Source organism: Adelges cooleyi, unplaced genomic scaffold (assembly GCF_023614345.1).
Source record: "Adelges cooleyi isolate 19-005CV unplaced genomic scaffold, UGA_ACOO_1.1 ACOO_flye_CR_arks_rails_tigmint_CR_PRNA_247, whole genome shotgun sequence".
In the NCBI taxonomy this organism is placed as follows: domain Eukaryota; kingdom Metazoa; phylum Arthropoda; class Insecta; order Hemiptera; family Adelgidae; genus Adelges; species Adelges cooleyi.
In genome coordinates, this window is record NW_026095912.1 from 3,477,985 (window position 1) to 3,500,888 (window position 22,904).

At 30.2% G+C, this 22,904-nt stretch overlaps 2 protein-coding genes and 1 pseudogene across 2 annotated transcripts; 2 read left to right on the plus strand and 1 right to left on the minus strand.

Moving 5' to 3' along the window:
• Positions 1–5,927: 5,927 nt before the first annotated feature.
• LOC126836966 (BTB/POZ domain-containing protein 9-like) lies at positions 5,928–10,852 on the plus strand (annotated as a pseudogene).
• A 1,776-nt stretch (positions 10,853–12,628) lies between these two features.
• Positions 12,629–16,520, plus strand: LOC126836967 (BTB/POZ domain-containing protein 9-like). The gene is made up of 11 exons (XM_050570686.1): positions 12,629–12,804; positions 13,180–13,263; positions 13,768–13,897; positions 14,042–14,272; positions 14,337–14,610; positions 14,683–14,818; positions 15,246–15,478; positions 15,566–15,758; positions 16,056–16,242; positions 16,302–16,376; positions 16,437–16,520. Exons 1-11 carry the CDS (start codon positions 12,629–12,631, stop codon positions 16,497–16,499), a joined length of 1,782 nt encoding a protein of 593 aa, XP_050426643.1. The 3' UTR covers positions 16,500–16,520.
• Positions 16,521–17,502: 982 nt separating this feature from the next.
• On the minus strand, positions 17,503–20,495 carry LOC126836968 (BTB/POZ domain-containing protein 9-like). Its single transcript, XM_050570687.1, has 8 exons — positions 20,475–20,495; positions 20,099–20,329; positions 19,745–20,021; positions 19,538–19,682; positions 18,972–19,204; positions 18,779–18,887; positions 17,629–17,803; positions 17,503–17,553 (listed from the first exon to the last, which is right to left on the minus strand). Exons 1-8 carry the CDS (start codon positions 20,493–20,495, stop codon positions 17,503–17,505), a joined length of 1,242 nt encoding a protein of 413 aa, XP_050426644.1.
• Between the last annotated feature and the right edge of the window lie 2,409 nt (positions 20,496–22,904).

Consider the following 22,904-nt stretch of genomic DNA (forward strand, 5'->3'; position numbering starts at 1 on the left):
GAGAGAACAATAATACAAGTTCTAAACCAATTAAGAAAAACATAACATTGAAACGATGCAAACTTATGGTAGATAATTTAAAATCTATGTTTTTTCATAGTTATTTTTGTATTATAATATTTTTATCACGGGTTTCGGGTTGAGGAAAATGAATGGAGCTGCTACATCTGGGTAGTCGGTTAAAGACATTTTTTATTTCTGAATTAAAACCAGTTAATTAAAGAAGTTAAAGGAGAATAATTTTTAAAAATAAATTTAACAAATATGTTTAGATGTTAAATTTAATTATGAAAAACATTTTAAATCTTTAGAAAATGTCTGGTAAAGGAAATCACAAATATACGTATAGTTTAAATCTTTTAAAATTTTTTCTAAATAGCTGACGAATTTTTTTGCACGTTCAATGGTATTCAAAATATTTGTTGTGATTTCTTTCCTGGTTTTAGTAGTTTTAGTACTTTTAGCACAGTCGTTAGTGACCCGAACATTACCTTCAGTTGTTTCAGCACCCTCAATAGTATTTTGAATATTATTATTTTCGATCATTTCGGTATGTGTTACGGTTTCAGCAGCGTCAGTTCCATCTTTGTCATTTTTTTTAGAGTTGAGTTTCCTTTCAAATTCAATTTTTTCCAACGATATTTTTTCGTCGTATTTCATTTTCTCTTCATCTCTATCATCGTCATATGTTTTCAGCAAAAGATTCATCGTTTTTATCATTTTAGAAGGCATCCGGAAATTAAAAAATAAAAACCTTTGTACTCTGAAGCATTTTCCTAAGTCGTCTATTAGCTTCCGAAATTGGTCTGGGTAGTTTAATCCTATGAATCTCGCAAATTTCGTCAAATAACATTCAAATTCGTCTACATATTTTTTTAGGCGAAAAGCTGTCAGTGAATTCAACTGGATCATGAATGTTCGGAAAATCCGTAACATTATTGTTTTTAACACAAGAATAAAATATTTGTGAACAGATTGCAGCGAGTTAATAATAATATATAACGATGTCATTGGATTTTTTACCGATTTCATCATAGTAGACAGTACATCAACAACTTCGTCACTATTTTCTAAGCCTCCATAACTTTTAGTAAGGGTGTCCATTATTTCTTTTTTCTCAATTACGTTGTTTAAATATAGCCGGTCGATATGAACGTATAAACTGTAATATTTATTTTTGTATACTAATGATTGCTGTTTACATAGATCTGTAAGCTTATCCAGCCCAGTACTATGATCTAACATAAATAATTCATTGATAACGATTTCAGATGATTTGGTATCTTTTTCGTTAATCTGAATACACTTTGGCATAACTTCTTGTACATATTCCAAACCCTTATCATAAAGTTCCTTCATTTTAGTAATGACTTTTTCATTGTTGGACATCGATGCCAGTTGTTTCATTTGGTTTGTATAAAATAGAAAAAACCAGGTAAGGCGCGTAAAATTAATTTCGTTAAAGTAATTAATGTCTTCTATTGATACCACCATTTGTTGTGGCAACTCCGGACATGCACTCTCAATGCTAGCATTAATTTTATCACCGTTTGCGTAATTTTCCGGATGTCTCAAATGCATAACAAGTAACATATTATACGGTATTAAGTATGTAATTCTCCAAATTGATTCCCTTATGTAAACTTCTATTTCGTGATTCTTGGGTAGATGATCGCTTTTGGCAATGTTCAGCTTAAAATTGGAAAATGACTGTTCGACAACTTTTACATTTTGATAAGCTATTTTATAATCCGTAATATGGTAACAATTAGCACAGCTAAGCAGTATTATCGTCATCCAAATAATAATGCGTTTCATTTTTAATCACTACTTTTTAAAGTTTTGAAACTTGTTTTATCACGTATATAATTGTACCTTCACAACAAAATCAGCACGACTTTTAAACTGCAGCTAGACTTAGTCAATGGTAAGATTATATAAAAATTGAATAATACATATTTTCTACACATAAATTTACGAAAATATACATTGTCCCAAAAAATCAATGCGAATAACCCCACGTCTGTGTGCTTAAACAAGAAATCAAAAAAAATTACAATCAAATATTTACCTTTTAACTGTATTTTTCAAAATCATTTTGTTGACAAAACGTTTTACCAGAGAGAAGAAAATTATAATATGAATGTGTTTTAGGGATAGGGGTGATTTTAAATGATTGTAGTGGGAAATTCGTTTCACGTTTACGCGTCATAGACCTTAAGGTGTGCCAACTAATGTATTTAATAATTGCCTGTATGAAAAAAAGGAATGTCGGATAACGCCTAAAAACAATTATTACCTTTCACGCGTGTGAAAAACAAATTACAATGTACAAAGTACAAAGTCTACAAATTAATATTTGTAGACTCTTTGAACAAAACAACCGTAAAGCTTACAAACTAAATTTTTCTAAAAAATTTACCAAATATTGTGCATATCTATTCCGGTAATTCGTTAAATATGGTCCAGTCAATAACTTAGAAAATCTTAAGGTTTTTTTTATACTTTTATAGATATAAGTTGAACAAATTTATTATATTTAAAAAAAATATGACCCCATCACTTATATGTCAAATTCGTATAGACTTTGTGTCATGCCGTTTAGTTGTCGACCAGGTTTCACAACAATAAATTACTATGGACCGTAATTAGGAGATATACTCTGTGTATAGCTTCCTTTTAGTTTCTCTATAGAGAAGCTTGAAATTTAATATTTTGACCATTGAATAATATCCTCGATTTGCCGCATTCAACATCAATATTATTTCATCGTGTATGTCATTCTTATTATTCACATTGACACTCAAGTATTAAAGTTTTTCAACTTACTCAAATCTACTGTGATTTTCTGCAAAATTCTTGGACGTTTACTCATAATCATATACTTTGTCTTGCTTTTATTTATATTGGGGCCCTTTATTTTTCTAGATTTATTTAATTTCTTTGTACTATTTCTACTTCGTTTTTTTAATATAAAAAGTAAGAACCTATGTATATTTGATTAACTTTTTAAATTAAGAATAATGCGCTGAATATTTCGACTGGTCGATAACCAGTTTTGGATAATTTATTTCAAAGTTATTAAAGTTTAAAAATTTAGGACGGGAGCAAGGGAGCAGATTAGAGATATGTTTAATTGCGTGTATTACTCAACCGCACTTCCCCATTCTCCTAATGTACTTAAAGTCATTGATAAACAAAAAAATTAACAAAGAGCGTAAATGTCCAAACGGAAAGAAAGAAGGCACTCGATTCAAAAAATTATAGCTTGTTGTTTGTTGAGTCCTATCCACTAAGAAGTAACTTAGCCGCTGTTAACAACCCAAACGACTAACAATAAGTTATTCGAATAAAATCAAATGGTCGACAGGATCAAATGCCCTTCAAGGTTCAGGGTATTTAGCTGTATATACCGAGAACAACACTTCTTTAAATCAATACACAATCATACATACAATTTTACAAATGTTGAATATTGCACAAAATAATATACGGAAAAATAGTTTGAAATCAAAATGATTTTCAATTTAAAATATGTAAGGTTCATTTCTATACGCTGTATTGTTTTATACGCTAATCCAATAAAAATGGGATTGGCCAGCCAGGGTATTATACTCTCGAGTATTAAGATATATTACTGCCAGATTAAATATTATTTTACTACCTTGCCAACATCTCACTGCAGTTATTTACACTGTACTTGGTTTAGAGAGAAGAAAAAATTTCACTATACTTTACATTACTATAAAAATGTAAGATATAATCTACAGGTTTCTTTTGGTGATTATATAACAAGAACTAATGTTCGAAACTTATTAAGCGAGGATTAGTGTGATGCGATGAGACTATAATAAGTAGACAAAGAATTAATGCTACGAATTTTCTAACATTGTATCTCTTGTAATACACCTTGACCTTAGAAAAAATTTTTCAAGAAATTAGATGTTTATCTGCGTGCTCCAAACAATAGGCCGAACATTTACCAATTATCGATGCCGTATTTTTTGGTTAAGCAAGGGATGCATTGTCTATACATATGGGACATATTTTCGCAAACTTCTGTGTCTTTCTGCATAATTATTAACTACCAACGTGTTGCTGGGTCCAGTACCAGAACCTTAGCCCTCACATACACTTTTAACATGCCAAGGCCCTTAACTTTTCCCCCGGAATAAAATACCGAATTGAAGGAATTTGCGGGCTAGACGGAAACTTCTTTCTCGCTTTACCTAATAAGCATATCCACTCGTTCCGAAAATTTTTGATCTAACCAATCAACTAGCGTAGTTTGTAACGAGTAAACTAATTTCAGGAACACGAATTGGTTCAGTATGTTTAGTTTTTGGTCCCCACGTAGAAGGGGTGGAGTCACAAAAAAACTGAGATTTTTCTCTAGCTCTAAAATTAAGTTCTTACAGTAAAAAAATCCACGTCTTAAATACATACTTCTTAATACTACCTTCTTACTACACCCCTTATATACAAGTCACCAGCGACTCAATAGTTATTCATAATGACATACCAGTCACTGTATCTACACTGGGTCATCGTTTTATCTTAGGAGAAGATTTTAACGCAAAAATACTGCATGCAGTAACCGTAAACCAAGCTCAGTACAAACCAGCACAGTAATAAAGTATGGAAGTGAGATGCAGTGTTTAAAAATTAGCATGAAAGGGTTTATTTGAAAATTATTTTATCACTCTCAGTTGTAATAATTCCTGTAACCCTGTGACCTCCCATCACTACTATGCTCTGTTACCATTATCCCCCGACCACACTACAGTGGCCTTTTGTTTTATTATTAAAATTATTTATTATTTTATAGTTGTAAAGCGTGCGGTGTATAATTTTATACTGAAATTATTTATTTTAACTACAAAATAAAAAGCTGTCTCGTGTCCCGGATAATCTGAGCGACTGGCTAAATTCACTCTATTTAAAAATCTCCATACACCTATAAAACTTTATTTACGCAATTTTTGGAAAAAATTAGCCACTATTCAATCAGTGTAACGTGTAATTAAAAGTATAAAAATTAAAAATCTATATGTAAAACAAATTAAACATGGTGTATAAGATAATAACAAACAATAGTCAATATACAAAAATAACGTGTACTCAAAGTATTTTGTTTAACAGCTTTAATAAGTAAGTATGCAAAAATTTGGTGTGCTACTACAATAAAACTACATATTAGTTTTAAACCTCTGATGACAAAGTTTACTTTATAGAGTTTTATAAAGTATTAACAATTTGATATTATAATAACACATATATTAACATGTTGATGATTTATTTTTTAGCCTTTATTATTTTATGGTCAACCTCAGGTAAATAATATATTATATTAATACATAAATATTTTTTTCTTTATAATTTAATTGCAGCAATATCGAAGGATTATTATTATTTAAAATGTCTAATACTTTCATGACAATCAACAATATTTTAGACCATCCTAGTATCTTACTTAATTTAAAACCAGAACATTACAAAAACTTTATCATTCTATAATTACACTAAATAAATACTTAATAATCAACTAAAGTAGTTCTAAACCACAGTTATTTTCCCCCAAAATTAGTAAAATTTTTGTGTTTAGCAAAAATATGTATGTATTTTAAGATTACGCATTTTTTTCTTGTATTTACTTAGGTAAGATGTTATTCATTTAAACAAACTATGAACGCAAATGTTTTATAGATTTTATACACTATACAACGGACTACATATCCATTAGACAATAAAATATAAGTCAAATTGTAATTATTTTCAAAAAATGAATGTCTTACAATTAATATTATTTAAGGTTAACTGGTTAACAGTATTTCAATTATTAAAACGTATTGTTTATAATCAATAACGCTATTTTTATTGTTTAATAAAAAAATGAATTATACAATACGAAAAAAATTTATAATCGGATGACTGGATGGTACACCGTATTGTTAATAAGTAAATCATACGTTTACCCGCAAAATCAGTATTTTTATTATTTTTTTTAGCATGTTATTATCTTATTGAGTGTACACCATCTTCGTCTACAGCCGAACAGCACAGTAAAGAGCAAATTGATCACGGTCTATTTTTGGTCAACGACATTGGTAGTCTGTATCTAGATGAAAGGTATGTAGGTAGAATTTTATTTACACCAATTAACATTATAATATTAATTATTGGTTTAATTTTCTGCTAACATAGGAATTTATTCTTAAAATATTTTTTAAAAAATAAAAAACAGTTCCATATCAAATAAAAGTTTTAAATCATTTCTTATAAATTTGGGAATGGTTTGACCTAGAGCCACATCTTACCACACGCATAATATAATTGTTAGTTGAATTATTTTCGAAAATTATTTAACAATTAAATACACTTGATAACAATGAAATAGATATATCAAAGAACAATCGGCGCTATAATAAAATAATTATTAAATACAAATTCGTATTTGTTTTATAGTAAATTATAATGTTTGTTTCAGATATTCTGATGTTGTTTTAATTGTCGACAAAGAACGATTGCACGCCCATCGTGTTGTGTTAGCCTCGCGCTGTGAATATTTTAGGTATTTAGTTCTTATCATAAGACTTATTATACCCTTAGTAATAATGATACCTTAATATGTATAACACATACAAAATTTGTCAATTACATTTATTACTCATTTAACAAAGGTTTTCGACAAAAAAATACTTATTTTCACTTCAATACTTACTTTCAACTTATATAGACGATATTTTCCTTATAGACTTATTTTATGTGTCTTACATATTATATTAAACATAATTTGTTGTTTCTGCTAATACCGTGTATAATTTTTAGACCCTTACTGTATGGAAATTATATAGAATCTCATAAATATGAGGTGGATATTAGTGATGCATCAGCAACGACATTTAAATTACTACTTAAGTATATTTATACTGGTCGGATGAATTTAAGTGTTCTAAAGGTGACGTATAATTAATGTACTCCTACGCTATTAAATCTGTAAATTCCTATCCTATTTTCTTTAAACGTGTCCGATCATTGGGTCGATCGGTTGTATTTTAAGCATTTAGTTGGAAAAAAATATTTATAGCAAAACGATAAACGATTATGTAACTTTATTTTTTTTAGGATGAAGTTATTTTGGAAATATTTAATATTTCGGATTATTTTTGTTTTCCAAATTTAAAACCTCTACTGTCCAAGTATTTGCTAAGTAAAATAAATGTACACAGTGCATGCTCGATGTTTTCTGTGGCAAGTTTATATAAACACGAAGCGCTTGAAGTCGTAGCACAGAACTTTATCGACAAAAACGCTATGGATGTATTGCATTCTAGAGATTTTCTCATTTTGTCGTCCGTAAGAACCCAACACCATTTTTTCTCTAGTTAGACGATAGTTGAGAAACATATTCTATTTTTAGGATGAAATACAACAAATTCTAAATCGTAACTCGTTACTTGCTAACGAAATAGATATATTCCGTGCGGTTTGCTGGTGGATCAAAGAGAACCAAGGCGGTCTAGGTTCTGATGCTAAAATCAAAGTTTTATCTGCCATCAGATATCCTTTAATGAATGACGAAGAACTTTTTGAGGTTGAGAAATCACAGCTGGTTAGTTTGGATATAATTTTGGATGCCAAACAGTTAAGGAACACGTGGCCACCAGATAAGCTACAATTTCGAGGACAGCTAAGTATGCCCGCTGTACATATAATTTTGTATTCAGCAAATTTATTGTGTAAGTTTTGATTAATTAATTTTTTAGGACCAAACGTGAGTCTTACTTATGATTGTCATGGTGTTACGGTTATTCAAAACATTCAGGGTTGTGATATGATAAAATTAGGACGTCCATCAACCATAAACTATGTTAAAACTATGGTATGGGATGGAGTTTCAAGGTATGGTATTAACTTATAATAGATTGTTATTGTACTTGACAATACGTGTTTACTGACAGGCGGTCAACCCTAACCGTATGTACCCTTATACCAAAAACTATTTTTTAGCACACAATAATTGTCAGTAGGTACGATTCTTTTATTGAAATTTGTTGTTTTGTCTGTGAACACTAAATCTCTCATACTAACTACCACTCACATATGTCTAATACCTTCTTAATGTACTTGGTTTGGGCTGTTCTGTTTTAATCCTACCAACCATACATTTACATCCAAGCATTTATTTAAAATTGATTTTAACACTTTCAGTAGTAATAATTTCTGTAGATATTTGACCATTCCGTCCCCACCATGTTATGACTCACTTTAAAGGCATATTTTCTTATAATTTTATAAAAATTACACTACATTTTTTTGATATTTTAGGGTTTTTAGTTATTACGTTGAAGTATCAATGAATGAACAAGATTGGGTGCGTGTTATAGGTCATTCACATTATTTTTGTCGTAAAATTCAATATTAATGGTTTCATCCACGCATAGTGTCGTATATTCGAATACGTAGAACCCACAGTAATATTAAAATGACTAGCAAATATTTTGAAGTCTCGTTTAACACAAAAAGAAGGCACTTGGTAGAAATCGAAAACGGATTAGTAGGTAAGGACACCAAGAAAATAATCATTCTTTGATTAAATAACAACACATTTTATACGTTTATCTAATTGTCTTCCTTTAATTATTTAGTTCCAAAGTATAATGTTGCTTCATTAACTATGAACGCGATTCAGATCAATGGAGTAAATAATTCAAGTACTCATTATTTATTGGACGGTGACTATAATATGTACGATAGACATCACGGATATACATATCATGCGCTGGGATCGGGTTGTATAGTGGTTCAACTCGCCCAACCTTATATGCTCAGTTCAATGAGGTAATAGCTTTAAGTATTTGGCATTTATAAACGTCTATGATGTTTTAAATCTTCATATTATATGTTGTCAAACTTTGTAGTGTCCTGATAGATTACCTATGATACCGATTATATAGTGCTACATTTGTGTGCGTTTAGTAGCATTGGGCAGCCTGAGTGTTCACAAACTCATTTGCTGTCGGCTTAATGAATATTAATCCACTATCATATGCGCAGTATTCGATTAAAATTTAGATTTCTAAGGATTATAAACTATAATATGGACTTAATTATAGATTTTGTGGTCATAAATACAGGATGTTGCTTTGGGACTACGATGACCTACACTACATGTACACTATAGAAGCCTCTGTCAATTTTATCGATTGGGAAATGGTCGTCGACAAATCAAAAGAGTCAACACAATCCTGGCAATTGTTGCATTTGAAACTCAGGCCCATAGTGTACATTGGAATTACTGGCGTTTACAATTCAGATGGTGATGTTAGTAAAATTAATCTAAGAGTGTTTTTTTTAAGTTTAAATAATTCTTTTATTTGGTAGGATTTTCGTTGTGTATATTTGGAGGCTCCAGCTCAAGTACCATTAGATTCCAACGTCGTTAAAGACCATCGCGCGGTAAATAATCTAATATATTTTTGTTTTTCAATCATAATGACGAAATTTTTTTTTAGGATGACAACAACGAAACAGATATAACTATGGCAGGGACATTGGATGAAGCTCTAGTAGCTTAACCAAATTCGAACAATAAGCATATTATAGTTCCTTTTGTGCTTACCAATATATAATATATCAAATAAATAATTTTCGATATACATTATAACTGTTATATTACTTGTATTCACTTAAAATAAAAACATTTCATTTTGTTTTATGGTGGAAATTAAAATTTAGAGTTTTGGCAATCTGTTAATTGTGTTAATCCTGCACCTCCATCTCACAGGGATATTTGGTTTTGTTACTAACGACTCAATCGATGTGTGTCGACTCCTGCTACTCCCATTGCACCAGACCGAACCGACCACTGGGACCACCGGCCCCATGACTAAACTGTATCATCCCTTTTCCTGTGTATAAATTGTTTCCCTTTCCTTGTTCTTCCTTTGCTCCACCCCATCCTACTCTCTGCGTGTGTCGTCGCACGTACACCTGACAAAACAGCGAGGCATACGTTCGGTTGCCTGTCTGGTACCACTCCAGGAGCTGCCCAATTGTTGTTGTGGTCGAGATCATATCAAATTTTTTGGCTGGTTATTTCGTTCGGTAATCATAAGTTCACAAACATATTGATGGTCCTTCGAGCCGGATGTAACAAAAGTAAACCGTGACCACTGGTATAGTTAAATTCATTTTGTCTGTTGTTTTTGTCGTCGTCGTCGAAAAGAAGTGTTTTTTACAAAACTCTAATGAAATACGGCACCGTGCCTATCTTTGCAAATACATTTTAAAGCTATTTAAAAAGTTCTAATAAAGACTTGTAAGCAACAACCTGCTACTTTGTTGTAGTTGACATCATATTCCAGGAATTCGAATTAAATTATTACTAAAATTAAATACATTTAAAATAGGTTTTAGTTTTCTTATTTTTTTGCAAGTGTAGCCTTTGCGAATAAGTTCTTTAACCCTTTAAGATAGAAACCCTTTAACTAGACTGTCTGGAATAAATGTTTCAGCCAAAGTTCTAACCTTAAAACCCACAAGCGTGTGCACACCGGCAGAAAGCCATGTGCATGTGTTATATGTAAAAATCAGTTTACCGAAACCGTTCTCTCTTCTCGAATCAAGCAAAATCGTATCACTATTATCTTATGAAATTTATATTTAAATTATGTTGTCTTGCTAAAAATATAAAAAAAAGTCAAATAAATAGAATATTCAATTAATAAAATATTCTTAATATTGTCTTTTAAAACATTTAACTGCAGTTGATTACAAATTAAGTTTTCAGATTATGACCATCGCATAACTTAAAAATGTTGTATGATGTTTTCTTGTTTTTTATAGATAGTTTTTACGAATATCATAAATAGTTTAACCAGGTAAAGTAAGGTAAAATAAATAGATTAAGAAAATAAAGTAAAGTGAATAAGGTTAAATCAATTCATTTTTTTTTTGATACTATAATTTTTAAAGCCAGTCCAGTACCCTAAAAAGCTAAAATTAAGAAATCTAATGTTTATAAGTTATTTTTACTTTCATAGAAAATCGAATGTAATTTAGGATTAAAATTATTATAACTATGGCTGTAGCCTTTAGATAACTTTCGATGTGAAATCAGTGAAGAATAATTTTATGCAAGAAATGTCAAATATTTTTTTAAAATAGTTGCCCATAAACAATACTTTTATTCACGTTATGAAAAGTAAATGATAATGTAATTTTGTATATTGTGGTATACATTATTCACTCATTTTGTGTTTTTTATTTCATATGTACAAATTTGTTCTGCGTTTATACCTATTTAAAAGTAGTCTACTAAAGATAATCGGTCCTCTCGATAAATATTTCCCCAATTAGAAATTCAAATGTCTAATAAAGAGATTTACCAAACTTTTTATGAAATAAAACATTAAAATAATATATTATTCCATACTGAGTAGCTAGCAGAGCAGTACTGTATTTTAACTTAAACTTATCAAATAACCATCCAGATAATAAATTATTGAAGTGTAAATTATATGAATGCTTTCAAAAGTATAATTTTAATAAAGTTTTTATTTACTTTATAACACGATTTTGTGTACATATATTAGTTATTATACATAAGACATATTTTGGAAAAAAATTAGCCACCATTTAATCAGTGTAACGTGTAAGTCGTAGTAGATATAAAAACCTATATATAAAAAAAAAACTAAACATGGTGTATAAAACTGTTATGGGTTTCAAATCTTCCAAACAATATTAAGCAATAGCCAATATACAACCAAAACATGTACACACAATATTTGTTTATCAACTTTAGTTTGTAAGTATGAAAAAAATGTGGTGATCTACTACAATAAAACTACATATTAGTTTTAAACCTCTGATGACTAAGTTTCTTTATAGTGTTTTATAAAGTATTAAAAATTTGATATTATAATATCACATATATTAACATGTTGATCATTTATTTTTTAGCCTTTATTATTTTATGCTCAACCTCAGGTAAATAATTTATTTTATTAATACATAAACATTTTTTTTCATTATTATTTAATTGAATTAATGTCGAAGCGTTATTATTACTTAGAATGTATAATACCTTCACGACATTTGAAAATCGGTTAGACAATCATAGTATCTTACTTAATTTAAAACCAGAACATAATAAAAACTTTAACATTTAATAACTACACTAAATAAATAATAAATAAATAAAAAATAATAATATTATAATAAATAATAATAATAATTGATTAATGGTCAACTAAAATAGTTCTAAACCACAGTTAATTTTTCAAAAGTTTAGTATAGTTTTTGTGATTAGTCAAAATATGTATGTATTTTAAGATAACGCATTTTTTTCTTGTATTTACATAGGTAAGATGTTATTCATTTGAACAAACTAGGAACGCAAATGTTTTATAGATTTTATATACTATACAACGTACTATACGTCCATTAGACAATAAAAACATAGTAAAATTGTAATTATTTTCAGAGAAAATCAATGTCTTATTTAACGTAAACCGTTTCAACTATTAAAACGTATTATTTACAATCAATAATGCTATTTTTATTATTTTATTTAAAAAACTACATTATTAATAAACAAGAAAATATAAAATCGGATGACTGGATGGTACACCATAAATCATACTTATTTTACCGCAAAATTTTATTATTTTTTTTAGCATTTTATTATCCTATTGAATGTACACCATCTTCGTCTACAGCCGAACAGCACAGTAAAGAACAAATTGATCACGGTCCATTTTTGGTCAACGACATTGGTAGTCTGTATCTAGATGAAAGGTATGTAGGTAGAATTTTATTTACACCAATTAACATTATAATTTTAACTATTGGTTTAATTTTCTGTTAACATAGGAATTTATTCTTTAAAATATTTTTTAAAAATAAAAAACAGTTCTGTGTCAAATAAAAGATTTAAATTATTTTTTATAGATTTGGGAATGGTTTGAGCTAGTAAGGCTAGTGCCACATCTTACCGCACACTTAATATTGTTAGTTGAATTATTTTCGAAAATTATTTAATAATTAAATACACTTGATAACAATGAAATAGATATATCAAAGAACAATCGGCACTATAATAAAATAATATAATAATTATTAAATACAAATTCGTATTTGTTTTATAGTAAATTATAATGTTTTTTTTTTCAGATATTCTGATGTTGTTTTAATTGTCGACAAAGAACGATTGCATGCCCATCGTGTTGTGTTAGCCTCGCGCTGTGAATATTTTAGGTAATTAGTTCTTATCATTAAGCATATCACCTTAGTATTCGATGTTAGTTGGTTTTAAGAGTGATAATAGATATTTCTATTATTTAATAGTTACTTTTTGATAAACGTAATAGAACTAACTATTGCTTGTCATATCGCGGTCACAACCCAAAACATTAAATTTGTACCCATAATTATTAATTAGGTTTTTAATTTATTTAATGTCATATTTTTAAAGACCATTACAATACTAAGTACCGACTTACGAAAATCTTTTAATTGCAACATTATATACGGTAAAAGTTGCTGATTTTTTTTACTATACACTTTTTTTTTTTTGTAATAAATAAGATATAGTAGGTATTTAAGCTTATTTTAACATATCTATTGCAAACATGTGCTCACTTGTGGTACTATTGATTCAAAATAATAAAACATAGTTTATGGTAAGTTTTGGAACGATAGCGTCTTATTTTGTAATAGACATAAATTGTTGTTTCTGCTAATACCATGTATAATTTTTAGACCATTATTGTATGGAAATTATATAGAATCTCATAAATCTGAAGTGAATATAAGTTTTGCATCAGCAACGTCGTTTAAAATACTACTTAAATATATTTATACCGGTCGGATGAATTTAAGTGTTCTAAAGGTGACTTATAATTAATGTACCTTAACTGCTATACCTACCCTATTTTTTCTAAGCTGTGCGATCGTTGGGTCGATCAGTTGTATTTTAATTGGAAAAAATATTTATAGGAAAACGGTTAACGATTATGTAACTTTTTTTTTTTAGAATGAAGTTATTTTGGAAATATTTAATATTTCGGATTATTTTTGTTTTCCCAATTTAAAACCTCTACTGTCCAAGTATTTGCTAAGTAAAATAAATGTACACAGTGCATGCTCGATGTTTTCTGTGGCAAGTCTATATAAACACGAAGAGCTCGAAGTCGAAGCACAGAACTTTATCGACAAAAACGCTATGAGTGTATTGCAATCTAGAGATTTTCTCACTTTGTCGTCCGTAAGAACCCAACACGATTTTTTTTCTAGTTAGATAATAGTTGAGAAACATATTCTATTTTTAGGATGAAATACAACAAATTCTAAATCGAGACTCGTTACTTGCTAACGAAATGGATATATTCCGTGCGGTTTGCTGGTGGATCAGAGAGAACCAAGGAGGTCTAGGTTATGATGCTAAAATCAAAGTTTTATCTGCCGTCAGATATCCGTTAATGAGTGACGAAGAACTTATGGAGGTTGAGAAATCACAACTGGTTAGTTCGGATACAATTTTGGATGCCAAAAATTTAAGGAACATGTGGCCACCAGATAAGCTACAATTTCGAGGACAGTTAAGTATGCCCGCTGTACATATAATTTTGTATTCAGCAAATTTATTATGTTGGTTTTGATTATTTAATTTTTTAGGACCAAACGTGAGTCTTACTTATGATTGTCATGGTGTTACGGTTATTCAAAACATTCAGGGTTGTGATATGATAAAATTAAGACGTCCATCAACCATAAACTATATTAAAGTTATGATATGGGATGGAGTTTCTAGGTATGGTATTAACTTATAATAGTTTGGTTTGTACTTGAATATACGTGTTTACTGACAGGGGTCAACCCTAATGGTTTGTACCCTAATACCAAAAATTATTTTTTAGCACACAATAATTGTCAGTAGGTACGATTCTTGTATTGAAATTTGTTGTTTTGTCTGTGAACACTAAATCTCTCATACTAACTACCACTCACTTATGTCTAATACCTTCTTAATGTACTTGGTTTGGGCTGTTCTGTTTTGAACCTTCCAACCATACGTTCACATCAAAGCGTTTATTTAAAATTGATTTTAACACTTTCAACAGTAATAATTTCTGTAGATATTTGACCATCCCGTCCCCACTATTCCATGCCTCACTTTAATGGCATATTTTATTATTATTTTATAAAAATTACATAACAGATTATTTTTTTTATTTTAGAATTTTTAGTTTTTATGTTGAAGTATCGATGAATGAGCAAGATTGGGTGCGTATCGTAGATCATTCCCATTTTTTTTGTCGTAAAATTCAATATTTATGGTTTCATCCACGCATAGTATCGTATATTCGAATACGTAGAACCCATAGTACTGTTAAAATGACTAGCAAATATTTTGAAGTCTCGTTTAACACAAAAAGAAGGCACTTGGTAGAAATCGAAAACGGATTAGTGGGTAAGGACACCAAGAAAATAATCATTCTTTGATTAAATAACAATACATTTTATAAGTTTATCTAACTGACTAATTTAAACTATTTAGTTCCAAAGTATAATGTTGCTTCATTAACTATGTATGCGGTTCTGACCACTGGAGTAAATAATTCAAGTACTCATTTTTTATTGGACGGTGACTATAATATGTACGATAGACATCACGGATATACATATCATGCGCTGGGATCGGGTTGTATAGTGGTTCAACTCGACCAACCTTATATGCTCAGTTCAATGAGGTAATAGTTTTAAGTATTTGGCATTTATAAACGTCTATGATGTTTTAAATCTTCATATTATATGTTGTCAAACATTGTAGTATCCTGATAGATTACTTATGATACCATTTATATCTTGCTACTATTGTGCGCGTTTAGCTGCATTGAACCGCTTGAGTGTTAGCAAACTCATTTGCTGTCGACTTAATAAATACCAATCCACTATCATATAAGCAGTATTTGTTTAAAAGTTAGGTTTCTATGGATTATAGAATACTATATGGAATGAATTTTTGATTTTGTTGCCATAATTTACAGGATGTTGCTGTGGGACTACGATGAGCAACACTACATGTACACTATAGAAGCCTCTGTCAATAATATAGTTTGGGAAATGGTAGTAGACAAATCAAAAGAGTTAACACAATCCTGGCAGTTGTTGCAATTTGATCCCAGGCCAATAGTGTTTATTCGTATTACTGGCGTTTACAGTTCAGATGGCAATGTTAGTAAAATTAATCGAAGTGGGTTTTTTTACGTTTAAATAATTCTTTTATTTGGTAGGATTTTCGTTGTGTATATTTGGAGGCTCCAGCTCAAGTACCATTGGATTCCAACGTCATTGAAGACGATCGCGTGGTAATAAATAATCTAATATATTTTTGTTTTGCAATCATGAAGACGAAATTTTTTTTTCAGAAGAACAACAACGAAACAGATATAACTATGGCAGGGGCGTCGAAAGAAGCTTCAGTCGTTTAACCAAATTCGAAATATAAGCACATGTTTGTTTCTTTTGTATTTACCAATATATAATATATCAAATAAATAATTTTCGATATACATTATAACTGTTATATTACTTGTATTCACTTAAAATAAAAACATTTCATTTTGTTTTATGGTGGAAATTAAAATTTAGAGTTTTGGCAATCTGTTAATTGTGTTAATCCTGCACCTCCATCCATCAGGGATGTTTTGGTTTCTTTCAACTAACGTCTCAATCGATGTATGCCGACTTCTGCTACTCCCATTGCACCAGACCGAACCGTCCACTGGAACCACCGGCCCCATGACTAAATTGCATCATCCCGTTTCTTGTGTATGAATTGTTTCCCTTTACTTGTTCTTCCTTTGCTCCACCCCGTCCAACAATTTTTATATATAATATTACTCTTGTATTACTTGTATTTACTTAAATTAACATTTTTTCATTTGGTTTTATGTTGGTAGAAGTTATTTTATGCACATTAAAGGCTGAAATCCAAAATCTTACCTTAAATAGTTTGCTCATGCATGGTGCCAACTTTTTAAATTTAAATGGCAATCTCTACATTTTTGGGAATTTTGTTAGCAATTAATATTTGAAATACAAAAACGCCCTTTGCCATTGTCCGCAATCGCAATCGCAATGGTATTTAAAATAATCGTCACTAAAATAAGGAGGTAATTGATCCGGGTAATCCGTAACCAATATGATTTTCATCAGCCAACCAACAACGTATTATGTGTGTTGGGATAAATAATACGTTGAACTATAGACAGACGTGTACAAATATCGTTATGTTTTAAAAATAAGATACAATCTATAGTCGTGTGTGGACATTAAATTTAATTTTATATATATTTATTAAGCAATACAAATGACAGTAACATATTATAATAATACTATTGATTTAAACCTATTAGTTCCATATAGAAGTCGGGCTTCAGGCGAACGGTGGCGCTAATTAAGACCGAAAAGCTGTGTTATCGACCGCTGCTGTTAATCTAGCAATACTTGAGCAGGTGCTTCCAAATCTACACAATGCAAAAACTACGAAAAAAAATTAGTTTTTATCAATTTTAAGAAACACTCTTCGATTAATTATTTTACTCCGTCATTTCTTACAGTGCGTTCGCTAGTAATGAGTATATACACTACCAACTTGGATTCAAATCGCAACAACTGCCACGATCGTGCCAAAACATGAGATTTATTTACAATCATGTCCCAATGTTTATTATTGGTCGAAACTTTAATAGTGTAACCAGAGATTGGTTCCCTGTCGTCATTAAGCAGCATCCTATAAATAATGACAATACTAATATAATCTTGATATTATTGCCAGAGCTGAAGTTATTTTTTAAGCAATAGAAATTTGTATTTTAGGCACAAATTATATAATACTTAAGTAACCGAAATCAAAGTAAAAGTTAAGTGTTAAGGTCTTTCCCTTAATATCAGTAAGTGCAGTGTGATTTCTTTCTCAAGATCCAGAAATCCTATACACTATCCATATCTACTTAATGGCTCTCGATTGCAACGAGTTTCTATTATCAGAGATCTTGGTATTTATTATTCATGCAATCTTTCCTTTAACCACCATATCGATGTCATAATCGGTAGAGCCCTTAAAGTCTTAGGTTTCCTCAAGCGTAATACGAAGCTCTTTAATTCAATTAATTGTCTTAGGACTTTGTATTTCGCTCTTGTCCGATCCATTTTGGAATATGGGGTTGTTGTTTGGCATCCTTATCTGGCTAAGGATCAATTGCGGCTTGAGCGTGTCCAGCATAAGTTTTTGTCTTATGCTGCATACAAGCTTAAATTACCTCCATTGCAACATGATTACTCCCATATTAGCCGTATCCTTAATATCCAATCTTTATCATCCCGTCGTAATGATGCTGACTCTCTATTTATAAATGCTCTCCTCAATAATTCCTTTGATGCTCCTGATCTTCTCTCCCGTGTCTTATTTAAAGTTCCTTCATACACTACTCGAAATCCAACTTCTTTTTATACTCCTATTCATTCCACTTCTCATAGCCTCAATCATCCAATGCACAGAATGCTCAGATCGGCAAATCTAGTGTAACCTTTGTCGATTGTCAGTTATTAAATTTGTATTATTATTATCTTTATGTCTATTTATATTTGTTATCATTTGTTTAATTGTATGTTTAATCATTTTGTCAACCATCTAACTTAAAACAGCCGATTGGCGTGTATACTTAAAATAAATAAATAAATAAATAAGTGTTATGTAAACGATTACCTCAATGAACTAAGGACATAAGGTTGAGTAAGTGTAACGTGCATATGTTCTGGCATTATTTTGACTACTCTCGTGTCAACATTTTCTAAAATAACATTGTACTTTGGAGCTAATAGAATCAAAATCAGTCAATTAGACAAATATGTTATTATTGTATTATTCAAAGAACGAGTTAATTTCGTGTTGTACTTACCCACAAATCCATTTTTGATTTCCACCGAGTGCATTTTTTCCGTATTGTACATGACTTTCAAAAAGTCAAATTTCTTATTACTAGTATTTTCGGTGCCAACAATTCTGATATACCTCACAAATCTTCGGTTAATCCACAAACGTTGAGTTGACTGGCAATGATAATTTGAATGATCTACTACACGCAACCAATGGCGCTTATCCGTTGATACTTCAATGTAATAAGAGTAAGGCCTAAAGTATCGCATAAGTCGTACAAATGAAATGTTGTGTAACTTATTCATAAATCGATTGTTAAAAATCAATTCTTTAGAATTATTGTGCGACAATTATTGGAGTAATGATTGAAATTAATAACTAACTGATTGTTCGGTGAATAAACAATATGATTTTGAATATGGAAAAAAAATTGATATTTTATTCGTGAATAAATTAAATTTTCGACTAATTAAAATTATGATTTATGTACGATATTATTCGTGATAAAAATACATTTTATTCGAAATCGTTATTCAAATAAAGTTATAGTAAATCTTTGATTAGAAGTATTCATAAATAAAAGCAAACCTTATTTCTTCATTCCACTTTGGAACCTTACCATATATCATTTCAATATAGTTTATATTCAATGGATAATAGAACGTGATCATGGTACCACCGTCAATTTGATAAAGGTCTTTCTGATATTGTTCAGCGAAATTCACATTGGGTACTAAAGAACAAAGTAGTTGTTACTAACATAATTTGCTTAACAAATAATTGCATTAGACATACTTAATTGTCCTCGACCATTAAATTCTTGTGGGAGAGACTCTATTCTCGATTTTATGACATCCAAAATAATTGTATCCGAACGAACCAGGTCTGATTGCCTAACTTCAGACAGTTCTTCGTCATCCATAAGCTGATATCTGACGGCAGATAAAATTTTGGTTTTATCACCAGGATACAGTTCGTTTTGGTACTTTTTGATCCAACGACAAGCCGCACGGAATATATCCACTTCGTTAGCATACGCCGTATCACGATTGAGAATTAATTGTAATGTTTCCTAAAAATACGAATTTCTGTCACAACCGGTTACCTAACACGAGCAATGTTGATTTTTTATTACGAAAATTTTATTACGGGCGACAAAGAGAGAGCATCTTCAGATTGCAATACATCCAAAGCGTACACGTCGATAAAGTTGAGTGATTGGGCTTCAAGTTCTTTGAGTTGATAAAAAGAGGCCACAGAAAACAACGAACTTACATTGTTTACATTGATGTGTTTCCGCAAATACTCGGACAGTGAAAATTGTAATTTTGTAAAACCAATTTTATTTGAGAGAATTAATAACTCCAAAATAACTTTATTCTAAAAAATTAAAAAATACATAATATATGTATTTAATTAATCATATTCTGAATAATGTTATATTTATTTTCTAATTAAACACATAAAACACAATCGATCGACCGAATGAATTTAAAAAAAAGCACTATGTGGAAAAAAAAGTTACCTCTAGATTTCTTAAATCCATTCGACCGGAATATATATACTTAAGAAGTACTTTAAATGAGGTTGCTGATCCCTCTTTTATTGGCACCTCCACTTGACGTGCTTCTTTATGAGCTCCACACAGTAAAACGCTAAAAATTATACACAATAATAGCACAAACAGCTATACATAATACAATTAGTTTAAATACCTACTTACTATATCACTTTTTTTACAACAGCTAATTATTATTGCTATAAAAGATGTATTAGTCTCACCTAACAAAATCATCGAGTTTAACCAATAAACAGAATACAGTTAAGAACTTTAACTAACAACTGTATATTTTTTTGTATAACATTTACAAATCATTAGAAAACCAAGAAATCAAGATACTCAATGCTGCTTTATTTTGTCAAAAACCTTTGGGCTGGTTGATTAGAAAATTAGTGATACCGTACAAAAAATAGCAAAAATATTTTTAAAAAATAAATAAAATTGACAAATTTATATATATCATACATATTAAGGTATCATTATTACTAAAGGAATTATATACTTAATGAAAATAGTTAAATACCTAAAATATTTACAGCGTGTGGCCAACACAAGACGATGGGCGTGCAATTTTTCATTGTGTACAACTAAAGTAACATCCGAAAACCTAAAAAAAATATTAAAATAATTATTAATATACACGTGGATACTAAAAACGAATAATATCTTATGTATTTAGTATAAGATATTTAAAAATAATACAAAGAAGTATTGTAATAAATTAGCTTGGGTATTGACTACATTCGATTTTTAGCTTCGATGCGGAGCTGAGAAGGTATTGTTTTTACAATGATGTGTTTTTATTTTTTATTTTTGTGTCTGGATCCACGATATCTCGTAAACCGCTGAACCGATTTCTTCGTGTAGCAACTCTATAGATCAGAAATCATACCTGGAAGGTACTTTATCAGGCCAAAAATTATATTAAAATATAAAATTATATTCCGCTTAAGTATGTAATATGCATTTAAGTATTTCAGTTTTTTTTTTTATTTTAGTTAAAATCAGAGTGTTTGGGCGCCCTTGACGGTTTACTGGAACGTCAGTATGGCGCGGTGTATTGCGCAATAGCAACAAGTTGTCGCTAAGGTCTTATGGCTCTCCTAATATTTCAAAAAGTGTTTTTTAGTGAGTGACGTGTACTTTATATATTTTTCCTACCCGTGTGAATACGAGTATTTTATCCTAGTCAGAAATACAGAGGCTTATGGTAACGTGGGAGGCATCTGTCCAACATATTACAATAGCTCAGAAATTGATGAATATTCAGGACAGACAGGTATTGTTGTATTGTGGTACATAAGCTACTCACAAACTAACTCATAGGTTTCAAATAAAAAATAACTGACTAGTGCAGAGTGGACGAATGTAACAAAAATGTCTATGAATCAATGCCAAATTGAGATACAGGAGGTCGTGGTGTTGGTAACTACCACTGCAGGTTTCCAGTACCTATGCAGTGATAATAATATAACTGAAACACTGTCACACATCAGAGGCTTTTGTCCTAAAGCTACACTGCTTCGGAACTGTGCACATCACTTGCGAACCTGTTCCAGAGAAAAGGCTTTGAAACCTACGAAGAGGTACTTGCGGGATCCATGATGGGACCAACACTCGAGGTGTTAATCTGGATCCCACTAAACGATGGGAAATTAATGATAACAGGCAAGACATAACAATCGTCGAAGAGAAAAAAACTATCTTCACTCCTTGCATACCACACCTAACACAATATTATGGCATAAACCTATGGGAAGTTACCGGATTGTAGATTGGGACCAGAAGAACGGCTTCATCACTGCTAGTTTCATTCTTCAAAGCGAATGGTCTAGCAGTCAAAGAGCTGGGAAAGATATATTTTACCTTTCCGAAGGACACACTATATATCATTAATTACCACCTATACAGTATAATATATATACTATATAATAGTTTTAATAATGATTAAATGTTCAGTTATTTTATAGTTTACTTATTTATTATTATTATATTTTGTTTTTCTTAATTATTATGTTTTAATGTTTATTATAGATCAATATTGGAAAGTTTAATAAATAGGGGGTTGTATGACCACATTTGGCCATATAAAGTAATATTGAGTATTTTTATTTATTTATTTTTTGTATAGCTAATTATGAATATTATTCATATTCCGTATTATTAATATTGCATATAAATCCTAATAACTATGTACTCTAGTATTGACTAGTATGCTGTGTCATTTCTGGCAACCTATAAATATTAGACAGCCCACTTATTTTATTTATTAAAATAAAGTTGTGTTATATGTGTGGTATAGTTTCAGCGATAGCTGTTTAAGTATAATGAATGATGTTGACGTTAATGGTCATAAATTGTACCTAAAATACAATAATAAACATAATAGGAATA